Source organism: Parambassis ranga, chromosome 24 (genome assembly GCF_900634625.1).
Source record: "Parambassis ranga chromosome 24, fParRan2.1, whole genome shotgun sequence".
Taxonomy (NCBI): Eukaryota; Metazoa; Chordata; class Actinopteri; family Ambassidae; genus Parambassis; species Parambassis ranga.
Window position 1 is genome coordinate 4,049,498 of NC_041043.1, and position 27,978 is coordinate 4,077,475.

The 27,978-nt window shown below is 41.6% G+C and overlaps 1 protein-coding gene across 4 annotated transcripts; it reads left to right on the plus strand.

Annotated features, from left to right (window-relative positions):
• Positions 1 to 100: 100 nt before the first annotated feature.
• fndc1 (fibronectin type III domain containing 1) lies at positions 101 to 27,978 on the plus strand. Of its 4 annotated transcripts, XM_028397825.1 has the most exons (22): positions 101 to 171; positions 5,484 to 5,672; positions 6,942 to 7,010; positions 9,865 to 10,110; positions 10,285 to 10,383; positions 10,483 to 10,600; positions 10,696 to 10,883; positions 11,418 to 11,525; positions 11,704 to 11,892; positions 11,984 to 14,494; positions 14,646 to 14,761; positions 14,947 to 15,058; positions 15,336 to 15,668; positions 16,437 to 16,511; positions 17,354 to 17,509; positions 20,599 to 20,835; positions 23,379 to 23,487; positions 25,967 to 26,046; positions 26,336 to 26,365; positions 26,644 to 26,805; positions 26,951 to 27,073; positions 27,376 to 27,978. In XM_028397825.1, exons 1-22 carry the CDS (start codon positions 105 to 107, stop codon positions 27,489 to 27,491), a joined length of 5,433 nt encoding a protein of 1,810 aa, XP_028253626.1. In that variant the 5' UTR covers positions 101 to 104; the 3' UTR covers positions 27,492 to 27,978. The 4 variants fall into 4 exon arrangements, with proteins under 4 accessions (XP_028253626.1, XP_028253628.1, XP_028253627.1 ...); XM_028397827.1 differs by lacking the exon at positions 16,437 to 16,511; XM_028397826.1 differs by lacking the exon at positions 6,942 to 7,010.

A 27,978-nucleotide genomic window follows, 5' to 3' on the forward strand; every position in this document is an offset into this window, starting at 1 on the left:
AGCCTTCACATGGACAGAGGGGAGGGAGGGCTGCTGTTTCGGTCCCAGCCCTCTCTGCATCCAGCTGGTGCGTCCCTCCACAGTATCAGTGCGCCACATTCACTATGGCTTTAGCCGCAAGCAGGACGCTTTTGGCGCTATTCGTTACGTTTTGCGCACCAGGATGGGCAGGTAAAAAAGCAATTATATTTACTTTTTTCTAAACTGGTGCAAAGTTTGCACCAATGTGATGGCCAGTTTGTTTGTTTACTTATTTATTTATTTATTTACAAGTTATGGACTCTCCTCTTCAACTTGTCAAGTCTGATTGTCTTAGCCTGTGTTTATTGCTGAACTCTGTGCTGCATGCAAATGAAAGAATGAATGTATTTTGGAAGTGTGCATATCTCCATCTCTGCAGCCTTACATATGTCAGTGTCTTTATTTACTGCAGGGAAATCAGACAGATTGATTGCGAACATGTAGAGTTTGCAGAGGTGATAGCGTGTGTATGAGACATTACAGAAAATATGGACTTATTTGTACTTTATGAGGGAAAATATGATGCAGGACTGAGTGGACCAAGTCCTTACCTCATGCAGAGGGCACATCCTGTATGTGACAGATTTCAGGATACATTATGAAATAAATATTAAAAAAAGTTTCGTCTTGGTGGTTTCATGCCAAATTGGTGACTAATCTGGCAGCAGGGAGTGATAGATGGCCTGGCTCTGTAGTCTTCTGTCTGTCCCCCTTCACATCATTCATCTGATATTAGTAAGAGATGGGTGGAACATGCCTGATAGTTAAAGTAAAAAAAAAACTAATGGTGGAACTTGGTGATGCCAAAAACTGACAGCACCATCAGTAGTGATTTATCAAATGTGCAGGACATTCTTATGTCAAGTGCAGAGACTGCAAACCATTGCAGCACACATGTTTTTAAAGTTTCATAAGTGCTGTTTGTGAAATCAATTTTCAGAGAAGGAATCCCACATTCTCCTGACAGTAAAACTATCCAAAATATCTAAAGTGCCATAAAGCCTGAGGGCCTTTGGAGAAGTTGGAGCTGATCTGTGTGGATGGGTTCGAGCAGCAGAGCCAAACTTTCTTTTTTGTGGATCTGTATGTTTCTATATGGCTGTGAGCACTTAGTGCATGAGGTCATTGCTTTCACTCAATTTAGGCAGCTGCTATTTGTTGTGCTCTGTCCCTTGACTCATTTTTTTCCATCATTTTGGGGCAACATTCTGAGCATTTTTTTTCTGCCTCACACTTATCCATACTTTACACCTGGGAGCCACTTAGCACAATCACAGGTCACCGCTGCGAGCCGCTGAGCGCCAATTGCCTCCCCCCTTGGGCATTTTGACAGTAGTAGTCATTAAGGGAGAGGAGAGTGTTACTCATTAACTTTCTCCACTCACATGTCATCAGTCTGTCACACTAACATTCCTCCTAACAGTGGATAAAACTGGGCTCATGGGGAAATCTGGACACAGAGGCAAGAAAATAGAGAAAATGGTGTGTTTGGATAGTAAATAGCTTCTTGTGTGTGTGTGTGTGTGTGTGGAGAGTAAGTGGGACAGACAGTGAGGGGAAAGAGGCATTCATGTCCTTGCAGGCCAGTGGAATTTAATTTCTCTGCTCCACTTAGCTTTGTGCAGGAAAAACAAATGGCTGATAGCTTTAGAAAAAGGAATTTCTTCCTTTCATTTTTTGCATTTGCAGGGGCAGCATATGTCTAATGTTTTCCACAATATTAGGTATGTATAATCACCTGACATACTTTGACATCCCCCTGCCAGTCAAACCTGCCAACATTGACACGTCTCATGACATGATGTCATCTCTGGGCGCCACTCCAGCTGTTTAAACAAGTACCACCTGGGCTTTGAACACACCTGTCACAGCACAGTAGATGTCAGAATATTAAAGTGCACTCCAGGAATATAGAGCATAAACTAACACTGTAATCTGTCAGTCTCTGATTTTAGAATTATTTGGAGTAAAGGAAACTGACTTCTGACCACCTACGTTGAAATGCAAAGTAGGTTTTCAGGCCATAAATCTACTGGCTGGCTTCTGTTTGTAGATGCCATGTGTCATACATGTGACATATGTATTCACATAGACCTTCCAAGCCAAACAACTGCTCGCCTCAGGTTATTGCTCTACGCCAAACATGTTCTCAGTCACAGTTTGATTTGTCAACATGAAGTTCACATTGACTCTGACAGTTTGCTCGATGTGTGGATTTGAGTGACTGCAGTCAGAAGGCAGGGACCGTCCTGAGCTGTGGGTTCAGTCTGCTGTGTCAGCTTTATTGCAGAGTTGATTACTGAATGTCAGAGGTGAGAGCTGTTTAAACTGACAAAGGTGCTACAAGGAATTCTGTAGCCTCTGGCAATATTAACACCAACCTCCCAATGAGATCAGTCTGCGTTCGCAGAGACAGAGAATGGTGACAGGACCCAGGCAGACCAGGAGATTTTGAATTAATTTGAATTTGTAGTGGGTCCTGAAGAAAACAGCAGTGTTGTTGCAGCAAAACAACAATTTATGAAGATACACCAAATACAAACAGACAGCTTGCTCTTACATCTCAGCTTGTTCCCACAGCAACGTAAAACACCAGTCATTTCACCGCCTCAGAATGTTTCCCATCTTTTTTCTGTAAAGCCTGACTGCATCTCTTGTGGTCACAGGCATTAAAAGACAGAATATCTTCTCACCATATCCACAACTACCACCCTAATACAACGAAGGTTTGTTTGTGATGCTCTCTTCAGAGAATAATTCACAGAACCCGTGGTCAAGAGACAATAGTTTCCATGAAAACAGTTGACAACATGCTCTGCTGATTGTCAACAGTGACAGGGGCAATTTTAAATGCAAATTTTACATTTATAAAATGTAATTTTGTTTAAGTGGCCTCAGAAACCTCAGAGACAGAGAGACTGGGTAAAGAAAACCAAAACTATGCGCATGACTGACCTTTGGTAAGAGAGAAAATATGATTGATATTAAATGTTCATATTTGTTTAGTTAGATGTGTAGGATAAGGACAGCTGGAGGATCATATACATTCATAGAACATGCTGTTGTTGCCATGACAGTAAGAGTAGTAGATGTATCTGAGTTTAATAACCACCAAATAACCACACTGCAGCCAGTTCATAATGCATATCTTATCTACACACATGTTTACTGTTAATCCTGGTTATTGGTGGCCGTTTATATAAGAGGACAGTGATTTGGGGTTAAAGAGAAGCATTAGAGGTTAATGTGGGGTCAGTGTCTGTGACTTTGTGGCAAGGTGAAAATGTGCTCTTGTAAAAGTGGAGCACATTGCAGGTGCCTGAGCACAAGTATTTCTAAAACAGTTTTACAGGAGACCTTTGACCTCAGGGATAACCTGCATGCTCTGTGAACCAAACCACACATGCACAAGCACGTGTGTGTGTGTCTGTGTGTGTCAGAAAGCTGCACGTCCTGCGTCTGTCTGACACTCTAAAAAACAATGAAACATTCAGTGACACACATGTAAGGACACTTAGGCCCCGCCCTCATTCTTCACATACTTAATACTTTCCACTGTCTCACTCAGTCATAATCTATCTGTCTGTCTTTCCATTTCACACACACACACACACAAAATTGTTATATTATTCCTCTGGTCTCCCGTGGCAACACCCTGAAACCAAGCCTACCTTTGTAAGATTATAATGTTACAGACCACTCAGCTGCTTTAACTGCTTCCCAAACTGTTTATTCTTGGATGGCAATGCATGAATCTTCTGTGCTTGTTTTAATCAGAAATATCTGGTTTGCCCTTGGATCATAAATTTCCAAGGAGGACAAATCACAGAGTGATGTCTGAACAGAGGAGCAGATCCGTTCCTACGTAATCTATGACTTTATTGGAAACAGCGTGCAAGCGATTGAAGTGTTTCCAGGCTTGTGTCAGTGGAGACTGCCACGGACAGCTGATAAAACGAACTCCACTGTGAGCTTGCAATAACGAGGAAATAATGAAGCAACTGTGTTTTGTTTCTTAACTGGGTAAACACTCTGACACTCATGCACAGTGTGATAGCAGTCAGTATCTCAGGAAGGATGGGGTGAGAGTCTGCAGTTTGCAGAAACGATGATGAGACTTTTCTTTCAGCACATACTAAAAGTCCATGTTAGACTGAGATGACATCAATGGCCTCTGATGCCATGTGACCATCTGTACACTGCAGCTTAGGAGGCCTGAATAACAATTATTGCTAAATGTGAAAAGCGAGAGTGTGGATCCAGCTGTCTGAGAACACCTGCAGGCAACAAGAATGAGGGAGAGATGGTGTGACGATGCTAAAGTAAAAACTGCTCCTGTAAACCTGCAGAGAAGCACAGACAGCTGCTGACAACACCGACATTAGAAGTGCAAAAAAGGCTAATAAACCACACACTTCTCACCCTCTTCAATTAGTTAATGATGAGATTTAAAGCTGCCTATTTTCCTCAACAGTGATTTACATGATCATGCTATTCCCCTCACCTTCTTGTAGTGTTCTGGCAACTTTTATATAACTTCATTCACTCTAACATCAGCGTATAGTTTCCAGCAGCAGGCAGCTGATTTCAATCTAAAAACCCAATGCATACCACCTGCACAGGATCAAACAGCAGACAGATAGAGCTGACAAAGAACTGGTGAACATAGTGGAACATTTAGAGCTAAAGATTTGGAGGAGGCCAAACCAGAGCTGCAACACTGTTCATGCACTCATTTTTCACTGGATGCCAAAAACAACACTGGATGGAAACAGTGTGCAAAACGCACTGTAATATAAACATTACAACATGGAGCACGTCGATTTCTGCAGGTTTAATTGTTAAACACATTGTCATTGGGTCGTATAAAATTAATATCAAGAATCTCAGAGTGATAGTTACTGTCTATTAGCCTCCTGTTGATTATCTTTAAATAAAGCAATGCATGTACTGTACACATGGCATTATTAACCCATTTCCTACATTTGCTTCATAAAAATGATCTTCTTATTATTTGCTTTCATATGCATGGATGTTGAAGTTAAGTATTGTACAATTAAAAACCAAAATTGCCTTTTTTTTATTATTTTCCATGTTTTCCTTCCTCTCTGAAGCCTTTGAGCAGCTGTTTTCCTTACACACAAGCTTAATTGATAGTTTTACATAAGAGCAAAACTGCGTTTGCTATCCAGTTCTTACCACTGCCTTTGATCCATTTATTTAACCATCAAATTAGTTTTTCAGACTTGTGTAACTGAGTGTATGCTTCATCAGAAACAGGGGTTTGTTTGGTGCCAATAAAAAGAAATGCAGAGGAAATTGTCCTGGTGGCACAGAAATAGTGGTTAACAGTTTATGGAACGCCTACAGTCACAGTATCATATCTTAACATTGAATAACGGCAAAATGTTTAAATAAACTTTATACAGCCCAAATTTATCCTGACGTCATTTGTTTTGCAGCAGAGAAACCCCTACGGCCACAAAATGGAAAGCAAACATCTGTGGAGAAGGGCCTGAGGGAGAGCTGGGAGCCTTCTATCCATCTGGATGGAAGTCCTGTGGACCGCTTCATCATTAACAAACCCACAAGGTCACACCGCTTCACTAAAGTGAGCAAGGACAGTCGCTCTCAACTGATGGAGGTTGTAGGTAAGACAGACACACCAGCGCTTGAGGACAAAAGAGTGACAGCAGGATGAGAATGTGAGAACTGTTAAAATTATTGTGACTAACCAATGAGTATGATGTAAGTGATGGTAGTGTTGCTAGAGCAAAAGTAATCCAGAGAAAAACAAATGGTCACAGGGCAAAAAAAAAAAAGTTTGGCTGGAACTGTGGCTTGAGCTTTCAAATCTCAGAGTTCTGCACTTTCTCAAGACAAGTGCCAGGATTAAGTAGTGGACGAGCAAAGCTGTGTACAAAGTAGACACGCAGGGAGGTGAGGTGCACACACGCATGAGTGTGTGATTAATGTTTATCAGCGGATTAGTTTATAATTGGAAATGTTGTCATCGATGTTTGCCGGAAAGAAAGACAGCCAGAAAGAAAGAGCAGCAGAGCTGGTGGTGTGCGTGACCAGCAGTCATCATCCCATCTCTGTGCTTATTTTAGGCTTTAGAGAAGAACATTATTTTTGGTTCTTCACAGCTTCTCTGGTAATTTCTAATTCCGCCTTGTAAAATATAAGACAGGTCCTTATTTCTCTATACACATGCAGTTTGCAGTGTTGACACACTCTAGCCTGCTTTTGTCATTATTCCATTTTCCTCTGTCCTTGGCACCTCAAAGTCATACTTCATCAGCGACTCAAAGTCTGCAGCCAACCCTTTTCCAACCCAGCCCTGCTCCTATAACCCAGCCTTCTGTGTTGTGGTCACTTGTGTGTGTATGTGTGTGTGTGTGTAACGTATGCACGTCTGGTTGTGGTTGTGGCGGAGAATAAGGGTGGTGCCAAGTGATGAAGTCATTCATTGTCTTGTATTGTGTGTTCAAAAACAAAAATGCATGTTTGTGTGTTTGTGTGCACTGTCCAGTGCACGCCGTGGCGGCCCTTGTGGTTTCTCCAGCTCCGGCACAGTTTGCCATAAATCCTTGGCAGTTGAGCTGCGTCTCAGAGTTGCCTTTCCAGAAATTCCTTGCAGATCGTGTGTTGTTCCCTGAGCAGCATGAGAGCTGCATCAGTCGTCATAAATAACACCACACTGTTTGCCCCCACAACATTAATGTGTCTGGCCAGCCGCTGTTAGAGCAACAAGGAGTGAAATGAAAAGACTAGATGGAGAGATTTCTTTTTCTCTGACAGAGCTTATCACACATATGTGAAAATCAAGAAACTATATGAAAAATCATTTTTAAATAAATCAAGAATTTAGTTCCAGAATAAACATAATTTATACAGATATCCTTTTTTTTTTTTAGACCCTGAATGGGTTAACCTGGATGGCTTTGCTGTGTTGGGCGGTTCACCTGTCAGCAACTCATCAGCAGGTAAACCTGATCTGAAGATCATTACCAAACTTCACATGGGAGTGGTGAGTCTTCGATGACTGCCACATGTGTAAAGTTATCTGGCCAAATCCTTTAAATGCAGTTGGCTGAGATAATCTGCTGTCAACATGAATATAAATAGAACGGTCACATTCAACGTGATGATGATTTACAGTGCTATGTCCTGGGGCGACAGTCTCTCTTTCTTTCATTCCCTCACATATTCAATCTCTATGGGATCAGTAGGGGGAAAACATTCACTTGTGTCTGACTCATAGGTTCCTCGTCTATTCAACCAGGTATGTTTTCCTTGAGGATGATCCAAATTTAACATCTATTTTAGAGTGTTTCCTTTTAAAAGTGTACACCACATTAATTATCAAATACTTGCCTGTCAGTGATTGCAATAGACTGTATAATGACGGGATATTAGTCACAGTGAAATGGGTTGCTTGTGACCCGAATGCCAGATTATCCATAGAGTGTGTGATTAAAGTGCCTTTGGTAGACTGCCTTCTTAATGAGTACATACTTTATTAATTGTTCATTCAAATGGCCAAAAGAATGCTATTAGAGTCTCTTTGGACACAACTATTTAAAGATGTGTTTGTCAGTGGGTGGTTGATTTTTTTTATTTTTCTTATTCACAAAGTAAATAATTGAATTAAAAGGCCCAGACAATTTCTATGCAGCATCACAGAGAATTATTGCAGATGTCATGTAAACACTCACCAGTCCAGATCACAGGGTTAACACAAACAGACACACACTGTTCTTTTGAATAATTTATTCTCTCCAAACCACTTGGCTTGGCATGTCTTTCTGCCCGTGGCAGGGAACTTGGAGAAAACCCATTCAAATTCCCCACTGAAAGGTTCCGGACCAACAATTGAACCCTTCTCGCTGTGAGGCAACTAGTTAACCGCTGAACCACCATTTACTCCGGAGTTTCAGTTTTATTTGTTTGAGGCTGAGGCTGCTCTGGAGACACAGTTAATCATATTTGTTGAGTTACACTTGTGAAAGGAACCAAACAACCGCAGCTTTTTAAGAGGAAGGAGCAAAGATGCAGGAGGCAATGCTGTACAGTAGCGAGGTGAAGCCTCACTTTTTATTGGATCACCGTCATGTGATGCTGATTTGCTTACTTATCATTTAGGTTTCTAAACTTGCTGTATCATAAAGGTATAGATGAAACCAATGAATGAAGGCAAAATGACCAGTGTTTATTTGGAGTTGAGGCTAAATTGATCATCTCTTTCTGTGGCAGAATTCACTGGGAATTGTTTATACAATTTAAACTGTGGGTAACGTGAGCAATGCCCCATGATATCCAAACCTTCCAAAGTTTAGATTTGTTCCTGAAGGCGATGAAAAGTCAAAGAAAGTGGTTAAAAGCCTTGCTTACTTCAGCTGGTTTTTGAGGGACTAGAGCAGTGACATTCCTCAGCATCTAAACACACTGATGTGTGTGTCTGTACACTGTAACAGTGTCTGTCTGTCTGTAGGACAGCCTCATTGCACCTCAGTCACTCAAACTTCCAGGAAAAAACAGGAGACCTTGGCATCAACAGCACTCTGGAGTCAATGGTTCAGTGGTTCGTGGCATGGCGACCTGGGCCAAACTATGCACTGTGACATATTTCCAGCCAGAGAAACACAGGGAGAAGAAGGGAGAGAAGCAACTGGCTGATTAAAACCAAATGGAGTTATTTCTAACTTGTGTCTAGAACAGATCAGGGTCAGGATGAAACTGGATTGACAAAGACTAAATTTATTGGCTACTACTTACTTACTTACTACACAGTTGTAAGTGTCTAAGCCTGTACAAACAGCATAAATATGGTACATAAGTTTGTTCTTTAAACTATGCTATTACAATCAATACAAAGGGATGATGCTTTGTCAGCAAAAAAATGTGACTTGTGGATAAATATTTTTTAATGCACAATTCTACAGCCGTGGAACAAACTGCAAGGAAAAGCAATATTAAGAGACAGGGATTCAGAGAGGGAGATCATGCATCACCAAATAAATGGTAAATGCACTGTAAAATAAAAGACACAAACAGAGTTTTCCAAGATGATATATGCCCCCTCTGCTCCTTGTGGAAGATCTAGACAGCATCAGCATCTAACCTCTCCATTTCTTAGAATTTTTTGGACATAGTGGCTCCTCATACAAATCTATTTCAGTTGGCTCTACCTGTTCACTGGTTACAGTTTTGTTTAAACCTCATAACCTCACCTTATTATATTAGCTGACTTATCAGAACATCACCCAGCTGTGCATGCAGCTGTCCTGATGGGAAATGGGATAGATCCTTTTCATCTGACAGTGATTATGAGCAATGAATAAAGGAGGAATAGAGGGAGGAGAGAAAGAAAGAAAACAAGAGTGGGAGGGATAGAGGATCTTTTTTTTTTGTTGTTTTGTTGGCAAAGCTAATGCTAAGCATTGCAGCCAGATGAGGGGGCTTGTCTGACTGTCTGAGTCAATGTCTGAGAAGTTGTCCAAGATGGAGTGAGTACTTGCTTTGGATTAAAGTGGGAAGCAGAACACCAGAAGTTGGAGCAGATGACAGGGGACATGGTGCAGTTCCACAGTGTTTCCCTTCTCTGATAACTGGCCATGCTTACAGTCACTGTTGGATGAACGTGACATGTAATTATGTGTTTGTCAATGAGCGGATGTGTCTTGAGTGGAACAGAAGAGTTGAAACATTTTCCATGGCAGGCCCCAAAGCCAGACCAAGCACACAACACAGACAATGAGCAAACTATAGGGTGATAACTGTGAGATGGACTCACAGTGCACTCTGATTTTTGATTGATTGTTTATTATCTACCAACAGGTCCAATCAGATCTTTACAACATGCAGCCAAAAACCACTCCTCTGTAGTGCAGGGAACCAGGGTGGACAGACCTCCTCACCAATCGGTAGTGTCTAACACCAGGACACACAGGAGGGCACCTCAGTCCTCATCGGGCCCCAGGCAGCCTGAGAGAGCTTTGGCAGGAACCCCTATACTGGAAAGAAGACGCCAACACCACACCAAGCCTCAGTCTGACCAGAGAAAACGGCACACGCCCAAACTAAGTAAGAGGACACACATCTTATGCTTTCAATTACAAGCCTCAGGTGTTAGTTAAATATATGCTGAGGAGATCTAAATGTGTAAACACATTAGATACATGGCATTGAGTGGTTGTACTATCTTTACTGTCCATAGTGTAAACCTTGGCCGTGCCTGGTATCCCTTTCTATTCATAGCATCTGAGTCCGTTCATGTGGTGTCACTGCAGGCACAGACGGCCCAGAGCCAGAGCGCAATCTCCAACAGAGCCATTGCAACCAAAACAACTACACCAGGTACCTGCTAGTTTCACAGGAATCATTATACTCCCCAACAGATGATCTGATCAGTTTGTACCTACTCTTTTGTCTTTGATTTTTGTTTGCGTTCTGTAGAGCCACCTGGATACGAAGCCCAGGACATCAGTGTCAGGGTCATGTCTCCTCAGTCAGTCCTCATTTCCTGGGTTGACCCAGCTGTTGAGATGGGGAAAGTCGAGCCTGGAGAAGCTAGGTGAGCCATCTGTCAGTGCATGTTTCTGAAAGAAAAAAAAATTACAGACAAGTAGAACACAATTGGAATAACACATTTTTTTACTTTTAACTCAGATCATACACAGTTAGGTACAGAGAGAAGGGAGAGTCAGCACGCTGGGAGTACAAAGACAGCACCCAGAGAAGAATGATGATAGACACCCTGTCTGCTGACGGCATGTATGAGTTCGCTGTCAGAATCACTCAGGGAGAAAATCACGGCAAATGGAGTGTCTCCGTCTTTCAGAGGACTCCTGAGTCAGGTATGTGCTGCCGCTGAGACTCTCTAACTGAATATGATTTTACAGTCTATGATGCAGTGATTGGAATGAAGAAGTTATAGAGCCACAGCCCTGCATTCTCATTTCATTACTCTCACGGATGAATTCACTCTTGTATAATCCTGTCCTTTAGCTGTTTTCTGCTTGTGTCCTCATTCCACACCTCATCACATTCATCGCCTATTGCTCCCATCTGATATATGATTCCAAGTTTGGCTGCAGCTCTGTCAATATTGCAGCATTTATACCATGTCATAGCAGCTCCTGAGCTGCGGTTCATTGGAATGTCAGCATTTACTGCCTGGCTCACAGTTTTGATCTCCATCTGCAGCTTCATACATGATCTCAAGGGGCGGCTCCTGATGGCAGCAGTACTTGAAGTCCCCTAGAACAAATGTCCTTACATGCCTTAAGCAGCAATTTCCTCACCCTTCTTACTTCATGCTGCCTGTGGTTTCTTTGTAGTTGCTCCATTTACACCCTGCTTTCGCATTCAATTGTACTCTCTTCTGCTAGCACCATCTGGGCCACCTGAGAACTTTGAGGTCAAGCCACTAAGAGGAAAGGGAACTGCAGTCATAGCAACATGGGATCCACCTGAGGAACCCAATGGGAGGATAAGAGGTCAGGCCAGGAAGTATATTTTACATTATTCATTTCTTGTATACTAGGTGTTATGCAACCACTGGCAAAGGGGATTGTTCAGCCACTGTTCAAAATCTACTGTTTGACATATTTGATTGAATTGTCTCACTACCTCTCGACTCCAGCATCATGTTGCTTTTATTCTACTACCACACAGATTACATCTTGTCGTATGCCCCTGCAATGAAACCATTTGGTATGAAAAGCTTGACATATCGTGGTAGTACCGCCTCGGCTACCATAGATGGCCTCACTCCTGGAGACCGTTACATTTTCAAGATAAGAGCCACCAACAGGAAGGGAATGGGACCACAGAGCAAAGCCTTCAGTGTTGCCATGCCAGGATGTAAGCAAATTAGATTTACATATTCATGTAAAAACCTGTTTTCAGTTTGAAAACACATCTGAAATCCATTATCAATTTTCTCTCTCACCAGCCCGCAGTGCTGCCTCATCAGTCTCAAAAACCAAGGACAGCCGTGGTACCAGTCACACTCCTTCCAAACAGGATACTGATCATAATGAATCCAACCTCCAGTCAACAGAGGTGCCAGAAAAATCAACCACAACTGCCCGGCCACGCCCTGCTGCACCCATCAACAGGCGTTTACGTCCACTTTCCCAGACACGCTCCTATCACAGCATCTTTACCTCTGTCAGGGGCTCAGTGAGGAATACAGTGAACAGGGACTCAGCAAGAGGAAGAACTAGAGAGGATGAGGAGGAGGAGGAGGAGGAGGAAGACAAAATCCAGACAACGCCACCTCCAGCAGAAGAGACCACTACAGAAGTAGTAGTAGTGTCAGAGACAAAAGCACCACATAACGAGGTTTCCCCTGAATCTGAGGATGAAGTTGAAGAGCCTCTGACCACTGAAACCCCCAGCCTCAAAGTTTTGATGCCTTCTCCAACTAAACCTGTGCCGGTTCGTCCAAATCCACCAAAGAGAAGGCCGATTAAGATCCGAGTCCATCAAAAAACAGGGTCCAAGGCTACTTCCTCCTCCTCATCCAATGGTTCTTCATCCTCTTCTTCTTCTACCACTTCTGTTGATTCCTCCTCATCTTCATTACCTTCTTCTTCTTCCTCCTCCTCCTCCTCTGTCAATTCCTCATCTTCATCCTCTCCTTCTACAACCTCTTTATCCTCTTCGTCGCATATGCAAGAGTCAGCAGCTAGTAGAAAGGACTATGTAGCTTCCACATATCCAGAGACCAAAAACATACATGATAAGCCTAGCATAACTAATGCTAAACCCTCCTCTGCAGTTATAAAAGAAACCAATTCACAGCAGACAGACACTACAGTTGCAGGTAGAGGTTCTTCCTTAGCAGGACGTGGGAGCAGTTCAGGGTTAGGTTCTAGATATGGTTTTGGCCGAAGACACTCTGGATTTTTCTTTAAAGGGAATTCAACCCGATTGCCTAATGGTTACAAACCTGCCATTACATCACAGTCAATTACCCCAAGCCGGACTCAGAACCACATAGCACCAAACACACACAGTTCAGGAACATTACCGTACACTTTACCAGAAAAAACTCAAAACCATGAAACCTCACATTCTGGAAGCAACACTGGACAAACATCAGATTCATACTTGGATAAGTCACAGTCCACATCAGAGTCTAGGTCTCATAGCTCTACAGTTTTGCAAGGTACCCAACCTTCCACTTCCCAGAGAGGATCTCACAGTTCTGCCACTTCACATGGTACATACAATTCACACACATCACCAAAGCAAGACACATCATACAGGGATGGAAGCGATGACACAGACTCAGAAGCAACCAAAGTTGAAGGGCCAACTTCCAGCTCTAGAACCCAAACCAAATATGAGGATAAAGGGGAGGAGGAGGGAGGGGATGAAAGCACTGGCGAAAAACCTGTAGTTCCCCATACCAGAATTAGCTCATCATTTGCTGAAAGATTCCCCTGGTTAGCCAGTCGTTACCCAGGTAGATTTGGTTCAGGTACAAGGGTGTCATCTCCCAGGCAGAATGGCAGGATTCCTTGGACCAGGGTGTCGTCTTCTGTAGGCGCAGGCAGACCAATTTTGAGGGGGACGCCCACTAGAGTCTCTGGGGCCACAGGTGCTGCAGGAGTATCACTACAAGAGACAGGTGAAGATCCAAGGACTCCTTTTACTCAAGACTCCCTAAAGCATGAGGAAGAAGCAAATTCAGTTAAGCCATCTTTGACCAATCAACATACAGCAGCCAGTGGCATAAGAAACTCAACTACCTCATCTTCATCATCTACGTCAAATTCAGACTCCCGTCATTCCTCACATGCAGAAAGAGACTCCAATGATCCCATCCATAGAAGTGTCTCAAATGAAAATAGTAATGATCAGAATAAGGATTATCTTGATGAGAGAAGTGGAGTAATCAGTGAAAAAAATGATAAAGGTGCAGATACCACAGCAGCCCAAAAGAATCCCTCTTTAACATCATCGGACTCCTACAGGATTGGAGAGGACAATGAAAGTGTGGGTGCAACAGGCACTGCATCCAGGATCAGGCCTGGCACTTCTTCTGGAATCACTCCAACTCTTCGACGCCCTGGTGTAGGAATGAATGGGAGGGTGCGTTCACCTGCTTTGGCTAACAGGCAGTTCAGTGGGTCAAGGCTTCTTATCAGACCGCAGCCAGCACAAAACTCTAGGCTTGGTTCCTCAACCCCTGACTCCACTTTACCGTCATCTGATTCCTCTTCTTCCTCAAATTTGCCCCAGCCAGTACTGACGTCAGATCGTGACATTGGCAGTGGCACTACTCTGACAAGGACAGGGGGTTTGATTGGAGGCAACTCACAGTCTACATCATCATCCTCATCTTTGGCTTCATCTAGAGACAGCTTTAGGAACCAAGGTGGTAGAACTCGATATCCTATCACCAGAGGGAAACCAAACAATGGAGGAGGACTCAAACCTGCCAATGGAAATGGTAAAGTCAATTGGTATGTGCATGTGACTGAGGGTGTTTGACAACAGTTGTTTTATGTGAAAAAGAAGGACTGTTTAAACAAAAATGTACCTAAATAATATGTAATTAGTGTATAATTCTGTGACCAAATTATTACTTTTGTACTGTATAGGCAAAAATGGACGACCAAATCTGACAGCAACAAATGACAAAGAGTCCTCTACCACTGAAGGAATCAGCAAGGCTGCTGGTCAAAGGCTTATCACTGGACCCGATGGAAGCACCTGGGTATGTTTATTAAATGATCTAACAATATTTCCACCTGTTCTTTGCACTAGACCATGTGCAATACACAACAATGCACCTTTACATAGCTAGATAAATACTCCTTAATTAAATGACAACATGACACTGCAGAGTTAGCTAACATTTTCACTTTTAAGGAATAGCCTAGCATGTTTTTATCTCTCCAGATGGTAGACTTGGAACAGGGGGTTCTCATGAACCAGGATGGACATGTTCTCCAAGACTCCCAAGGCAAACCCAAGAGAGTGGTGCTTGGAGAGGATGGACGAACCATCTTTGGTGATATGCTTCAATAGCCATATAACACTCACACATTATTAATATGAACAAATGTATTTAACAAAAATGTAGACTATGGTTTTAAGCAGTTTGCATGCAGTTTTATCAACACATAGCCTTAGAAAAGCATACTTATAATTGTATAATATATGTATATATTATATTATTATTAACACATAACACAAAACACATAAATATTTTTCACAAATGTGGCACAAAGACAAACTCAATAATATTCCTCTTCTAACTCTCTGTACACATTTACATTGACCACTAGACCATATGGGGAGTCCACTGGTAAACCAGGAAGGTATGGCTCTGTTTGGCCATGGCCGAGATAGCCAGCCTGTGGTCAACCCCAAAGACAAGGTCCTCATGGTTGGAGGGAAACCTGTACTTGGTTTGGACCTGCCTCACCTCAGGACAACCACCACCACCACTACCATGGCTCCCACTACCACACCTGAACCCACCACCAGTGACTGGGCCATAGAGGAGTCTACCACTATGCTGCCATACCCAACATGTCCACCTGGAACCTTCTCCAAAACAGATGAAGATGGATATCCGATTCTGGATCCAGAAGGAATTCTGGACTGTTATCCCGAAGGTCAGTAGAGTTTTGTGCTTAGGGAACAAAACAAGAGACTGCAGGTCCCCTACTTACAATATTGTTCTCTTAATAGTTTTTCCACAGAGTTTAAGTCAATTTCAGCATCTGAATAGTGAACATAAATAAGTCTGACTTCAGTAAATCTCTCAGTTGTGTTGTTTGTCATAGCCATCTAGGTCAAGGCCATGAGTGCTTCCTGTCTGTACCCACAGAGTCCTGTAACTCGTAACTGTGTCTGTAACTATGTGATCTGGTCGATGTGTGTGTGTGTGTCTGTGTGTGTGTCCATGTAAGACAACAGAAACCACATGTAAGTCTCTGCATCTGGGAGCTGGCTGTGGTCAGAGTCCTGCGGCTTTTAACACACAAGTTGTCTGTTTTACATTGCCAGTAGTGTGTTCATGTAAAAACAATGGCCCAAACACACTAACATCCATGTTGAAATTTAATTATTATCACATATAGAAGAGGTTTTTAAAATAATTAAAGTACTCTGAGTAGGTCAGATTTGGCTTAATGTTAAGAAAATGTTATTTTTGAGTGAAATACATCATGATATCAAGGCCTGATATCCTATTCTTTTAGTAGATTACACAAAAACCATCTCATTATCCTATATAAACCTCACCTTATGAAGGTGATTGTGTCTTCTCACTTCATGTTCAGTGTTGGTTTGTCTATTTGGATGCGTGGGTGTCCATGTCGTCGAAATGTGTCCATAATCATGTGAGACTTATGCTACAGCTTGTCCCACTTCTTTGACAGAGGACTCCTCAGGAATGGAAATCGACCACATGGTTACAGTGGCCATGCTGCCTGATGCTTTAGCTCTTAAGGAAGGTATTGGCTGAGTTTGGCTTGGGACCGACCTACCGCCACTGGGGCTGGGATGGACTACACTGCATTTGTTTATTGACATTTACACGGCAGTGTTTGTTCATTGTCTGTTTATGTGTCAGTGAGATTTTCTGCCTCTTACTCTTTGCCTTGCCTGCAGGTCTTCAGTTTGTTTCTCTTCCTGTATATTTGTTTGGCTTGGTCATAGTTGATTGTTGGGGCTATGGATATTTTCCATTATGGGCTGTTTTTAATCTGTTTTATTCCAAAAATACTGGACACATGCTGCATGTGAACTACCTTACTAAGTGGGATAGAATGCCCTGGCTTATGATTTAATACACTGTATGCTGCTTTAACAAGGCTCTGTAATGCAATAGATGAAGCCGAGCTAGCTGAATGAAGAGACTGTTTGATGTTAGCATTTGCATTTTGTTATTTGACAACAGGTTTTTGGATGCCTGAAGGAACCTGATGCATGTGATATTTTCTTTGTTTCTGGCTGGAAAAGTCACACTGAGTGTTTTCCCAGCATTTCCTTGCCATGGTGCAAATCTGGCTGTATGAGTATGGGCCATGACGTAATGACAGGGTCCACTGGTGCAGCACAGGGAACAAACAGTGATGAAAAGAGAAGGAACTAATTGAATTTCACCCACTGAATCCCTCCACATTTGTTGGTTTTGGAAATGGATGTTGGACTGCGATGTTCATCTGAACACAGTTAATTACATTTACACAGATTTTAGTGACAGCCACAAACACAGCAGTATAGTATAAAGTAAGTAATTAGGTAAGTAAGTGTTTATTTTGATCAAAAACTCACTCAAATGTGTCATTACCAGATGAGTTTCTTGTCACGACCACCTTGCCGCCTACAACCACCACCACCGCCACCACCACCACTACAACAGAGACCCTAACTCTGGAGGTACACACCAGACCCCTCAACAAAGGCCCTTCATCTGAGTATGACCTCAGTGGGAAGAAGCGATTTACAGGTAATCAAAGATGGACAAATATATACATTTAATGTGATCTGTGCTGTGTTGTAAACTAAATAGAAACCAATGAGAATGTGACCACCTGTGTCACATTTTATGAATTTCACATGAGTTTCAGTTCTATGCTACTCTGTAGTGCCTTTCAGCTCCTTGTTTTACTTGGCAGGCCCTATCTTTACTGTACTACAGGCAACAAAAAAGCGTTAGGAGCCACCTTAATGCTGTATTCACCAATACCAAACAGCAGACAGACAGCGAGACTACACAAAAGCTGCCCTGGTGGATTAGTTTGTGGCTCTTTAACAGTGATAGGGTATATTGGCCTTGCTCCATAATAGACAGATAATAGATAATAGATAGGCTTTTATCATTTAGACTTAAAAATCTGTCAAAGGCCATGATTGACCAGGCATTATGATATGTTTTAGGTCTTTCTTTGCGAGTGTATGTGTCTGTCAGCCCTCTAAATAATGATGGGCTAATGGGAGTTGTGTTTTGCTTTGTGGCGAACTGCTATAAATTTTCTTCTTGGCCTTTATAGCAATACCTCATAAATCCACAACCTTCTCAGACAAAAATCTACCAATACTCCTTAGTTGGATCAAAAATAATAAAGTTCACTAAGGACACTTTGTTCAGGGTCTCTAGACTTGATCCCTGTAAAGTATGGCCCCATGCTGTTTTTTTACTGTTCCTGTGCGCTTGCTTTGGCCTCTCATACCATATCACCTCATATGGTTGCACAAACAGACCAAAATATTCTCCTGACAGATATAAAAACAGTATTTACATTATTCTAACCCTCTAAAATGACATAATGTCAGAGGTCCTTTTAATATGGTTTTAATGACTTTTTGTCATATTAAATACTAACATCTTTACTTCAGCTTTACAAATGCATTTACAGCATTTCCACAACACTATGAATAAGTACATTTAGTATTTTACAGTCAAACTTGCTTGAATACATAAAACAGTATGTTTATCAAAACCTCACTCACATATTCAGCAGAGCATGTTACACCTCCTTACCATGCAGGTGGAACTAGACCATGTCTAAAATAACGCAGAACCAAACAGTATAAAAATATGTATATTTTAAGGAAATCTGTGGAGTGATTTAGTGTTGAGGCCTACTTTCACAGAGATGGGTGACTAGTGGTGAACAGAACATGATCATGATCATGGCCTAAGCAAAACCTCTTGTAGTGTCTTCCTACATTTACACACTTCCATCCAGTGGCCATGTATCACACAGGTCCTTTCTTTGTAGAAGTCAAGTTCTTGGACCTCAAAGAAGACTTCCACAGCAGTGGTGGCTCCATCATCATAGACAGGATGTCTTTATGCATGTCTTTTTACCCAATTCTCCACAAAAGTTATTGACTTTTTAAGAGTAATGACAGCTGTTTAACTTTTTTTTCTTCAACCTTAGGTCAAAAACTCATCAATCACCCTTCATGTTTCGAGCTTTTGTCTCTGATCAATCTTTAGAAACACCCCAGTAGGGAACTTCTCAGTCTAACTTCTCAGTTACAAAACTCAAGCCAACTTCTGTTGTCTTGTGTAATTTTGTCAACCTCCTTGTAACCAGACAAGACAATGAACAATTGTTTTCATAGACTGTGTAGTACTCCCGTGACATGTAAATTGACTTTGACATGTACAATGCTTGCGTGCAATTAATAAATGAGGCAGCTCGCCCAGATGTCATGGTTATAAAATATTGCTTGCATCCTGCCTTTAAAGTTTAAAGGAGGTTCTAAGACGGCCATGAATTTCTATAGAATACCTGAGAAATGACTCTGCATTCATGTATTGACAGATTGACTACAACACGTCACTGTCACTTATGTTGATTTGTGTCCGAAAATGTTTTTAAAAGGGGGATTTATGGCCATGTTTTTATCAGCACAGTGTCAGTATCAGCTCCATAACATGGCTTATACTCCATGCACCATCTATCTTGGTAAACAGCCGCTATCGTGTGACTGCACACCTCACAAAGCCATCTGAAAGCCATTACTCTCCAGTTCAAAATGGAAATCATAAAAGTTAAGGGTGCTGACCTCAGCAGGGAAAGAGGAGTCTGTTGGCTCAACATAGAGACTTCCTTTTTCCTATTTATTAGTTTAATATATTTTAGGTCCTCCTCAGCAGCCTTCCAGTCTCCTGACACGCTTTGCGTAAACTATCTAACAGAGATGTCCCCTTTTTCCTCCTTATCTGTCCAGGCTTGGTTTGGGTTGAATGAATCCTGCCTAAGGCAGACGTGAGACACAAATATTAACAAATACTTCTCGGCAGTCGCTTGAATGTCTTCACAGTGACTTCCAGATGGATGGGGTTTGCCACAGAAAATCAGTATCAGGATATTTGTACTATTAGAATGTAAATTTATGCCTTACCAGACTGATATTAAAGATGACATTATGTGAACCGTCCTCATAATGTTTCACAGTGACAGTTGATCCACGTCAGCCTCACACAAGCCAGGGTTTTTTGGATCTCTTTTTTCAAAAAGAACAAGAAAAAGAAGACAATGTGTCTCAGGAGGGAGGTGCTTTTAGTATTTAATGAACTCATGACCAAAGCAAAACATCTGGAACTTCCACATGCATAAGACTATTCAGATCCTGGACAGAAATACAGCCTTACAATCACCCCGTGAATAGACACATGCATAAATCTGCCCACTCTGAGCAGATGATGCATTTCAGCATTTGAATGCGTAGTACATAATCCATATGGTGGTGTATATACATCAAGTAGAAGGTTGCAACACTTGCAAGCCTGTGGGTTGATATGTAGATTCTGCTGTGTATTAGATTCTTGGCATTCAAAGAAGGCCAGTCATCTGGGGAAGTGGGGGTCAAGCCAGGCTCCAAGGTTTCCCTCCAAATCTCAGTCAAACTAGGAATTGTGGGTTATCTGAAGAATTCACAGCTGTAGGTCCAACTCACATATTCAAAGTGACTAATAACAAAAATGATTGAATGCAAAAGTAGTTTGAATTATGCTTTAGTCCCTTCTAAGACAAATACTTTTATAATCTACTGGTTTCCATCTCTTCTTCCTGCCATTAGCTCCTTATGTGAACTACATCCGAAAGGACCCAGGTGCACCTTGCTCTTTGACCGAGGCTCTGGAATACCTTCAGGTTGATATCCTGGAAAGCTTGATAGAGAAGGATAGTCCGACAGCCAATCAGAACCAGCCTCCAAAGCACAAGCCCCACAACTTCACTGTGGTTGCCATGGAGGGCTGTCACTCCTTCATCATCCTGGACTGGGCCCGCCCCCTAAAGGATGATATGGTGTCAGGTAAGAATGAAATCTTAATTAAAAAAGTAATTCTAATTAATTATTAAAATTAATTTTCTTTAGGGGACAGACATGTTTAGTTGCATTTAATTTACTTTGTGCCATTTTTATGAGGAAGCTAAAAAACAGTAGTGCAGCCACAGTGAGTTTTATTTCTCACTTGAAGTAAAGCTTCGACTTTCCAGATGGAAGCCGTTTAACACGTTGTACTTTTCTGCTTTCTGAGCAGAACACAAGTTTAACAGCACCACCACTCTCAATAAGTTGTCGTTAACTGCACATAACCATCGCTGTGCGCCTGTTAAAATCAGTAATGCACCATGGAACATGAAAACACATTCGCTAACAATGTTCTCAAATGTCACTGAACTGCTGCCATGAAAACCGCCCACCTACAAAAGTTGTTAAATTTCTTTATAATAAGCTGCACAGGTGACTTTACAACAAGATGGCAACAAAACTACAAAACTACATTATTTAAAATGGAATTCCATTTCTTTAGCTTTTCATCTGCTTTGGTTCAGCAGATACCTTTAACATGTATCCCAGCATTCCTCTGGACCACATTCAAAGAACTCAGTCCAGTTTATTGTGAATAAATCATGAACACAAAGACTATATTAAACACATGGAACAGGGTTGCTGAATTCCGACTGTTTCTTAGGGAAAACCAATATTCTTCCATGATCTAGAAGCTGACACGTGGAAAATAGAGCCGACTGGAGATAAGGGTCTATACAGTATGAGACACGGCGGACTATGAGAGGTAGAAGTCTGGCCAGCCAGAGGAGCAATGCTGTTTTCTTTGGCCAGAAAAACACAAGCTCCTGGTCATGATGTGGACGGGTTCGTCCTCTGATGTGTAAAACAGATAGATGGTCCATGCTGTCGCTTCTGTTTTCTTCTTCTCTTTCTTTCCATCTGTTCTCCTCAGTGTTTCCTCTCTGACTATCCTGACCTTCCTCTACTATATGGTTTTGTATTTCATTTGACTAGTGGCAGGATGCGTTTACAGATGTATTTTAATATTTGTCAACAAAAAATCATCAATAAGTCATTTTCTTCTTTTATCTTATTTGTTTGTGCTTTGTTTCACACTTATAGAAACTAATTTCTAGGGACCATGGAGCTCTTAGATATGTCATATTTTGTTCCAGGAAAGAATTTACGGTACCTAAAATATAAACCGGAAAAAAAGGATTTTTCATGACTCTAAGGTATTAAGTGACTGTGTTATTACAGTTCTATACTGTAAATATGTTCAGACGGTGATGATACATGATCTGGCACACATATGTTCACACATGCAGATCCAATCACTGAGCGCTGTTTTAGTTATTAGGGCGTGTTTGCACAACCATGGCTTATGACATATGGGTCACAGCCTTTAAAACAAGTAGATGGAAACAGCTGTTAGCATGTGGCGCTTAACCTGAAACTACATTCTTCTTCCTTAAAAGTTTTAGGCAAAATATACACTTTATTCACTGAATATTACTGTAAGTGTTGCTTTTGGCTCAAAGGTCCAACTTCCAGGGGTAAAACAGGGAAAGATACTTTGAACAGGGCTAGATGGCAAATTCAAGACGTTGCTACTTTATCAAACCTCAGTTTAACTGTGTAAAAATGGAGAAGGAATGAAAACCCAAAAGAAGGAAAACAAAGTGGCTAGCATTTCCCAGCCAGCTGTGTTGGTGCAGCTCCAGTAAAAATAGAGAGCTGAACTCAGAAAGCCAATTGAAACAGTTGATAGTTTGATGTGCGGCGGAGCTGGCCTCGATAGTTTTTGAATCAAATGATCGAGAGACCCATGACCTGAGGTTGCTTACCGGATTCTAAGGATTAGTCTGTGGGATAGAGCAGGAGAAGAAGAAAGCAGACAGAGAGGCAGGGTGGTTGGAGGACAGTCAGCATGAGCTATACTGAAAATGCCAGAAGTTAATGTAAGGGAGACCACCTACTCTCAGAAAGAAACTGAAACCATGGAAGACGTAGAAACACTGACCCTAAGCAGCTTGTTTGCACAATGATTTACATTTTTTACAGCAATGGAAACACCAGTTGTTTATGGAGCTATCCACACTCCTGTTGGTGTGTGATGACATGTGACACAGTACATGTCATCACACAAGAACGTACAAATTTATTTGATTAAGTACAAGTAGAATGTGTTTTGGTGTTTAGACCCCGAAGTAACATCATCTGAGAAAAGGGAGGAAAGGGAGGTGAAGCCAACAAAAGAGATTTCCCCTGGGGTCTAGACCTGGTGGTGGTGGAGAGGAGCTGGATGAACGGAGGTCAGAAGTTGACCTGGTCTGGGCTTCAGAGTGATGGTGCCTGTGGTGGAGGAGGGCTGAACACCATCACCCAACACGTTTATCATTTCTTTAATAGTCAACCAGTTCACTTGTTTACTTGTATGTAAGGAGATGTGTTAATGCCATGTTTGACATGATACAGACAGTATATTGATTTCTAAATGTTTCTGCTACACAAAATGCTAATGCTAATAAGCCCTGTGTTTTTTGTATTGTTCCATGCAGGCTACATGGTCCACAGTGCTTCATATGATGATGTCCTCAACAACAGGTGGTCCTCTAGATCCTCCACTGGCACACACCTACCTGTGGAGAACCTCAAACCAAATTCTAGGTAACACAAAAATATTTTTTATACCATATATTTCTATGGAGAGATGTTGATGGGAAAGTTTATAGTATCATCTGACAAGAAGAAGGATTAGCTCAAGGATTCTTTGAGCTAACCTGCCAGCTAACGCAGACACTTGTCAGAGCAGAGTGTTTGTTGCAATGCTGATCGGAAAAAAAGGGAAGTAAATCAGTTTGGCTGGATAGAGGCAGGTTAGAAAACAGATTTGAATCTGGTGTGACATGCTGTAAAACTCTGCTGAGACCTTGGAAAATCCAGCGGAACATAAATTCAGCACATATTATCAGACACTTAGGCACAGATTCGGCCGTCTCAGTCTGTTTCAGTTATTAGAGCATGTTTCCATAATGAGACACACGTTATGCTTTTCAGAATAAAAGCATGGAAACATGGACCCAAGAGGATCAAAGGAGACGGTTGTTTTTCATGCACCTGTGCTTTAAGGGTCGTCTGCTCAAAGATTTCATAACGTCTGTCATTTAATCATTGATTTATCTAAATTGTCTTCCATAATTAACTGACCTCAGGTTGCACAAAGACTCAACTGCTACCAAGGTTTTTTTCATATAATACAGATTATTTTAGCAAATGATTCACATTTAATTTCAGCTACACTGAAAACCTTTCTATCCTATAGTGTGATACATGGACTGTAGGAAACAAAACACCTGCCACTGAACAGTTGCGTGCACGGGTAAAGTTTTCCAGGAGTCTGCAGAGAGGGTTTCCCTCCCTGGCAACCAGTTTGTATCTAAGATCAGGGGATGGTTTATGGGACAGTGTTGGCATTTCCCATGCTTCAGGCTCCCTCTGGTTTCCACAGCTACAATAGTATTACATAAACCTATGTGTACACACATGTGGAAAATTTCCTTGCATCTGCAGGTTTTCCTTTACATAAGACTGAGTCATAAGCTGCATATGTATTCTACTAAAGCTTATATTACACATCTTCTCAAATTTAAACTGCTTTTCATCACGCAGGTAGGATGGCTGAATGTTGATACCCAGCAGCTAAAGAGCTTAATAAAGAGTCTGTCTTCTAGTAATAAACTATAAAAAAATATAATTTTGGTAAATTTAAAACATCTGGACAATATTAAACTTTTGAGTTTTGGTGAGATCCCATAACTTCATCTGCAACTGTTTTGATAATTGATTTAAAGCACCCCCCCCCCAATTTCCCCCCCCCCCCCCCCCCCCATTTTTATTGTTCTATCTTCTAAACTGTCAGAATGTCCTTCCCTTCACTTGTTTATGTTTTGATTTGGACCAATCCAAACATCATTGTAGCAGACCTCCTCCTATGTTTGTATATCCTTTCTACAGTAAAACATTGTGAATTTGAAAGTTCATCTTCTCATGGGTTTCTTAAGAAGAATTTATAATCTCCGGTTCTTGTGGCCCAGCTGTCATATGTAACCTGAGAAGTGTCATATGGCAAGGCTGGATTTGACCCAAAGAGTCACAGCATGTGCAGTAACCACACTGCTTCTCTTTCTGAATGAATAAATGAACGAGGCTCCAAGATCTCAGTAGCGAAAATGTCAAACAGCTAGTTTGTGCTGCTTGTCTCTGTTTTTGTATTCTGGCTAACAATAGTTTTTCTTCTGCTTTCTCAAATTTCTTCTTTAGTTTCTTCTTTCATTACATCATCTCACTGCAGCTGCTTTACCTCTCTCTCTCTCTCTCTGGTGACATTTTGGTCAGTGTCGTCACATGGCCATTCTGATTAGATCCAGGCTTTGTGGCTGTATGTGGTGAAAGTCTGACTAGAAACTGACGGACTGTAAACGTACTACTTACTGTAAGTGACCTTGCAGAGTGAAAGAAAGCTCACACACACACATCCACATCAGCTGACGACAGTGGAAAAGTTTGCAAACACTCCAGGTTGTCACTGGTGTTGTTTTTAATGTGATAGGACTGTATAATTCCTGAACCACCTGCAGGCAGAATGACCTCACTGCATGATTTTGTTTTGCTCTTTGTCAAGTAAGCTTGTGACACATAGTGAAGATTATGGTGAGAAATGCGCCTTCTGAGCACCCTCACCCACTCAGCCACCCACGTTTCCATTCTCTTCCAGCCTAGCTTTGTTTCTGTGCTTTAATTTTTCCACATCCTTCGCTGTCATTCATCCTCATCCTTGCCTCTTATCTGTTAATCCTTTCTAGACGTGTCTTTTTCCTCCCAAGAATCAATTTCTCCACTCTTCCCCTCTCTGCTTCTGCCTTCAACACGAGCCAAATAGCCATTTTATTGTGCTTCACTCACTTTAGAGTCATATGAGTATAACTCGAACAACTCTTAAATCAGCCTGCCTGAAGCGCGCCAAGTCATCTGCTTTGCTCGTTATCATCTTCCTCTTCTTCAACCCGTCACAACAAAGCTGGCAGAGTGACACTTTAACTACTAAATCTCTCATTAAATCCATAAACCGTGGTCTGTTTTCATTCAGGTACTACTTCAAAGTGCAGGCCAAGAATGTGTTTGGATTGGGACCGGTCAGCGAAACACTCACCTACGTTACTGAATCAGGTGTGTATCCTGTCAACACCTGTCAACAGAAACCTTGACATCAGTTTTACATTTTCTTTCTTTACTGGGTAGAAATATGTGCAAAGTGCAAATACAAGGGGAAATTATCACTTTATTGCAAGGCCTGATATTCACATTGAAAGCCATCCTCGCAGTAAAGCAGACTACCAGACGTACACTGCTTTAGGCTCTGGATTTAGGCCTTTGATTCTCAGAACCAGGTGAATGCATTAAAGCTGCAGCGCTGCATTATTCATCCCCGGTTAAATGGTCCCATTCTTTCTTTCAGACGATCCTCTCCTCATTGAAAGACCACCTGGTAAGTCTGGTTACATCCCTAATTTGACCATGTCTACTGTACTGAAGCTGCACTGACAAAGGCAGAGCTCTGTTAAAACTATATAACAGTGCAGAATGTAAATGATTAATCTGATTTTAAAAAGGTTATGAAAGACATGCAAACACAATAACTTTCAGGTAACTTACAGACCAGAATATAGTGTAGCCTCATACAGCCCACTATAACAGAAACGTATCTAATGCCTGGTCTACAACATAAAAGTTTTTCTGTCATAACACGACACCTCTCCTCCTCAGGTGGAGAACCAATCTGGATCCCTTTCACCTTCAAGTATAACCCAACCCACAGCAGCTGTAAGGGCAGCCAATACGTCAAGCGGACGTGGTACAGGAAGTTTGTGGGTGTTGTTCTCTGTAATTCCCTGAGATATAAGATCTTCATGGGAGACGGTTTAAGAGGTAAAAAAGAAATCACATGTTTAATAGTTAGTGTTAGCACCACCTGCCCCCACCCCAGTATTGATTTCTTTTTAAATAATCCACTGTAAATAAATGCATATAGTCTAATAATAGTTCCCATATGTTTGTTGTTTTCCAACCCCAGAGCCTTTTTACAGTATAGGAGACACATTTGGTCAGGGAGAGGACCATTGCCAATTTGTGGACTCCTACAGGGATGGGAGAACAGGTCCAGCCTACCTGTCAACTAATCTGCCCTCAGCACAAGGTAAATAAGAACAGACACTACACATGGAACTCTGTAGTCTCTATTGTTATCTTTTTCACTGCAGTCAGCCTTTCTGGCTGTGTGGTCCAGCAGAAGTGATTTTATCTATGCAACAAACACAGATGTGCATAAATGAATAAATGCTTTAGACCGAATCTTACATGCTTTTTATTAATCCAAACTATTTTCTCTTTAATATGTAAGCAACAATAGCCCCATTGCTGCTTTGCTCATTTTCTAAAAAATCTGCATATATTGTGCTCGTAGATACATGAATATTGTTTACATGTTGTCTCTTCCAGGTTTTTATCGTGCCTACAGACAGGAGCCAGTTACATTCGGAGTTATTGGCCGACGTACACCCCATCCGTTTGTGGGCTGGTATGAATGTGGGGTGCCGATCCCTGGGAAATGGTAGGGGAGGAGGAGCCATTGTTACTAAGGGCAGATGTCCTGCATCCTGCTGCAGGCTCTCACCTTCGCTGGCCCTGTCCTTAAAAACAGACTTTTGCCGACCACAACAAAAGACACCACTACGAATTTCGAACAGCTTCAAAGACAAAGAGAATATAGTACTTTTAAACGACTCAATGTATATCATTACATGCACTTTTTATATAAAGCAGTCTGTATATGAGGAAAAGAAGCATGTGTGCTTTTGCTTAGTTTAACTTTCAAAGTGTCCTCGTCCTGTTCCCGACTATCACAGAGACAGCTCTTACCCAAGTGTTATTTATCTGATCAGTGATGCACAAACATTGGACCAAAAAACAAGCTGCACCTGTAAGAATGGGCACTTAAGGTGTGTATAAGTCTGTTCATATCAATCTGTTTTTCCTAATGTAACTTTTTTTTGTCTTTGTGTTCTTAAGCCATCATAATGTTTTGTACATCCTTTTGATATC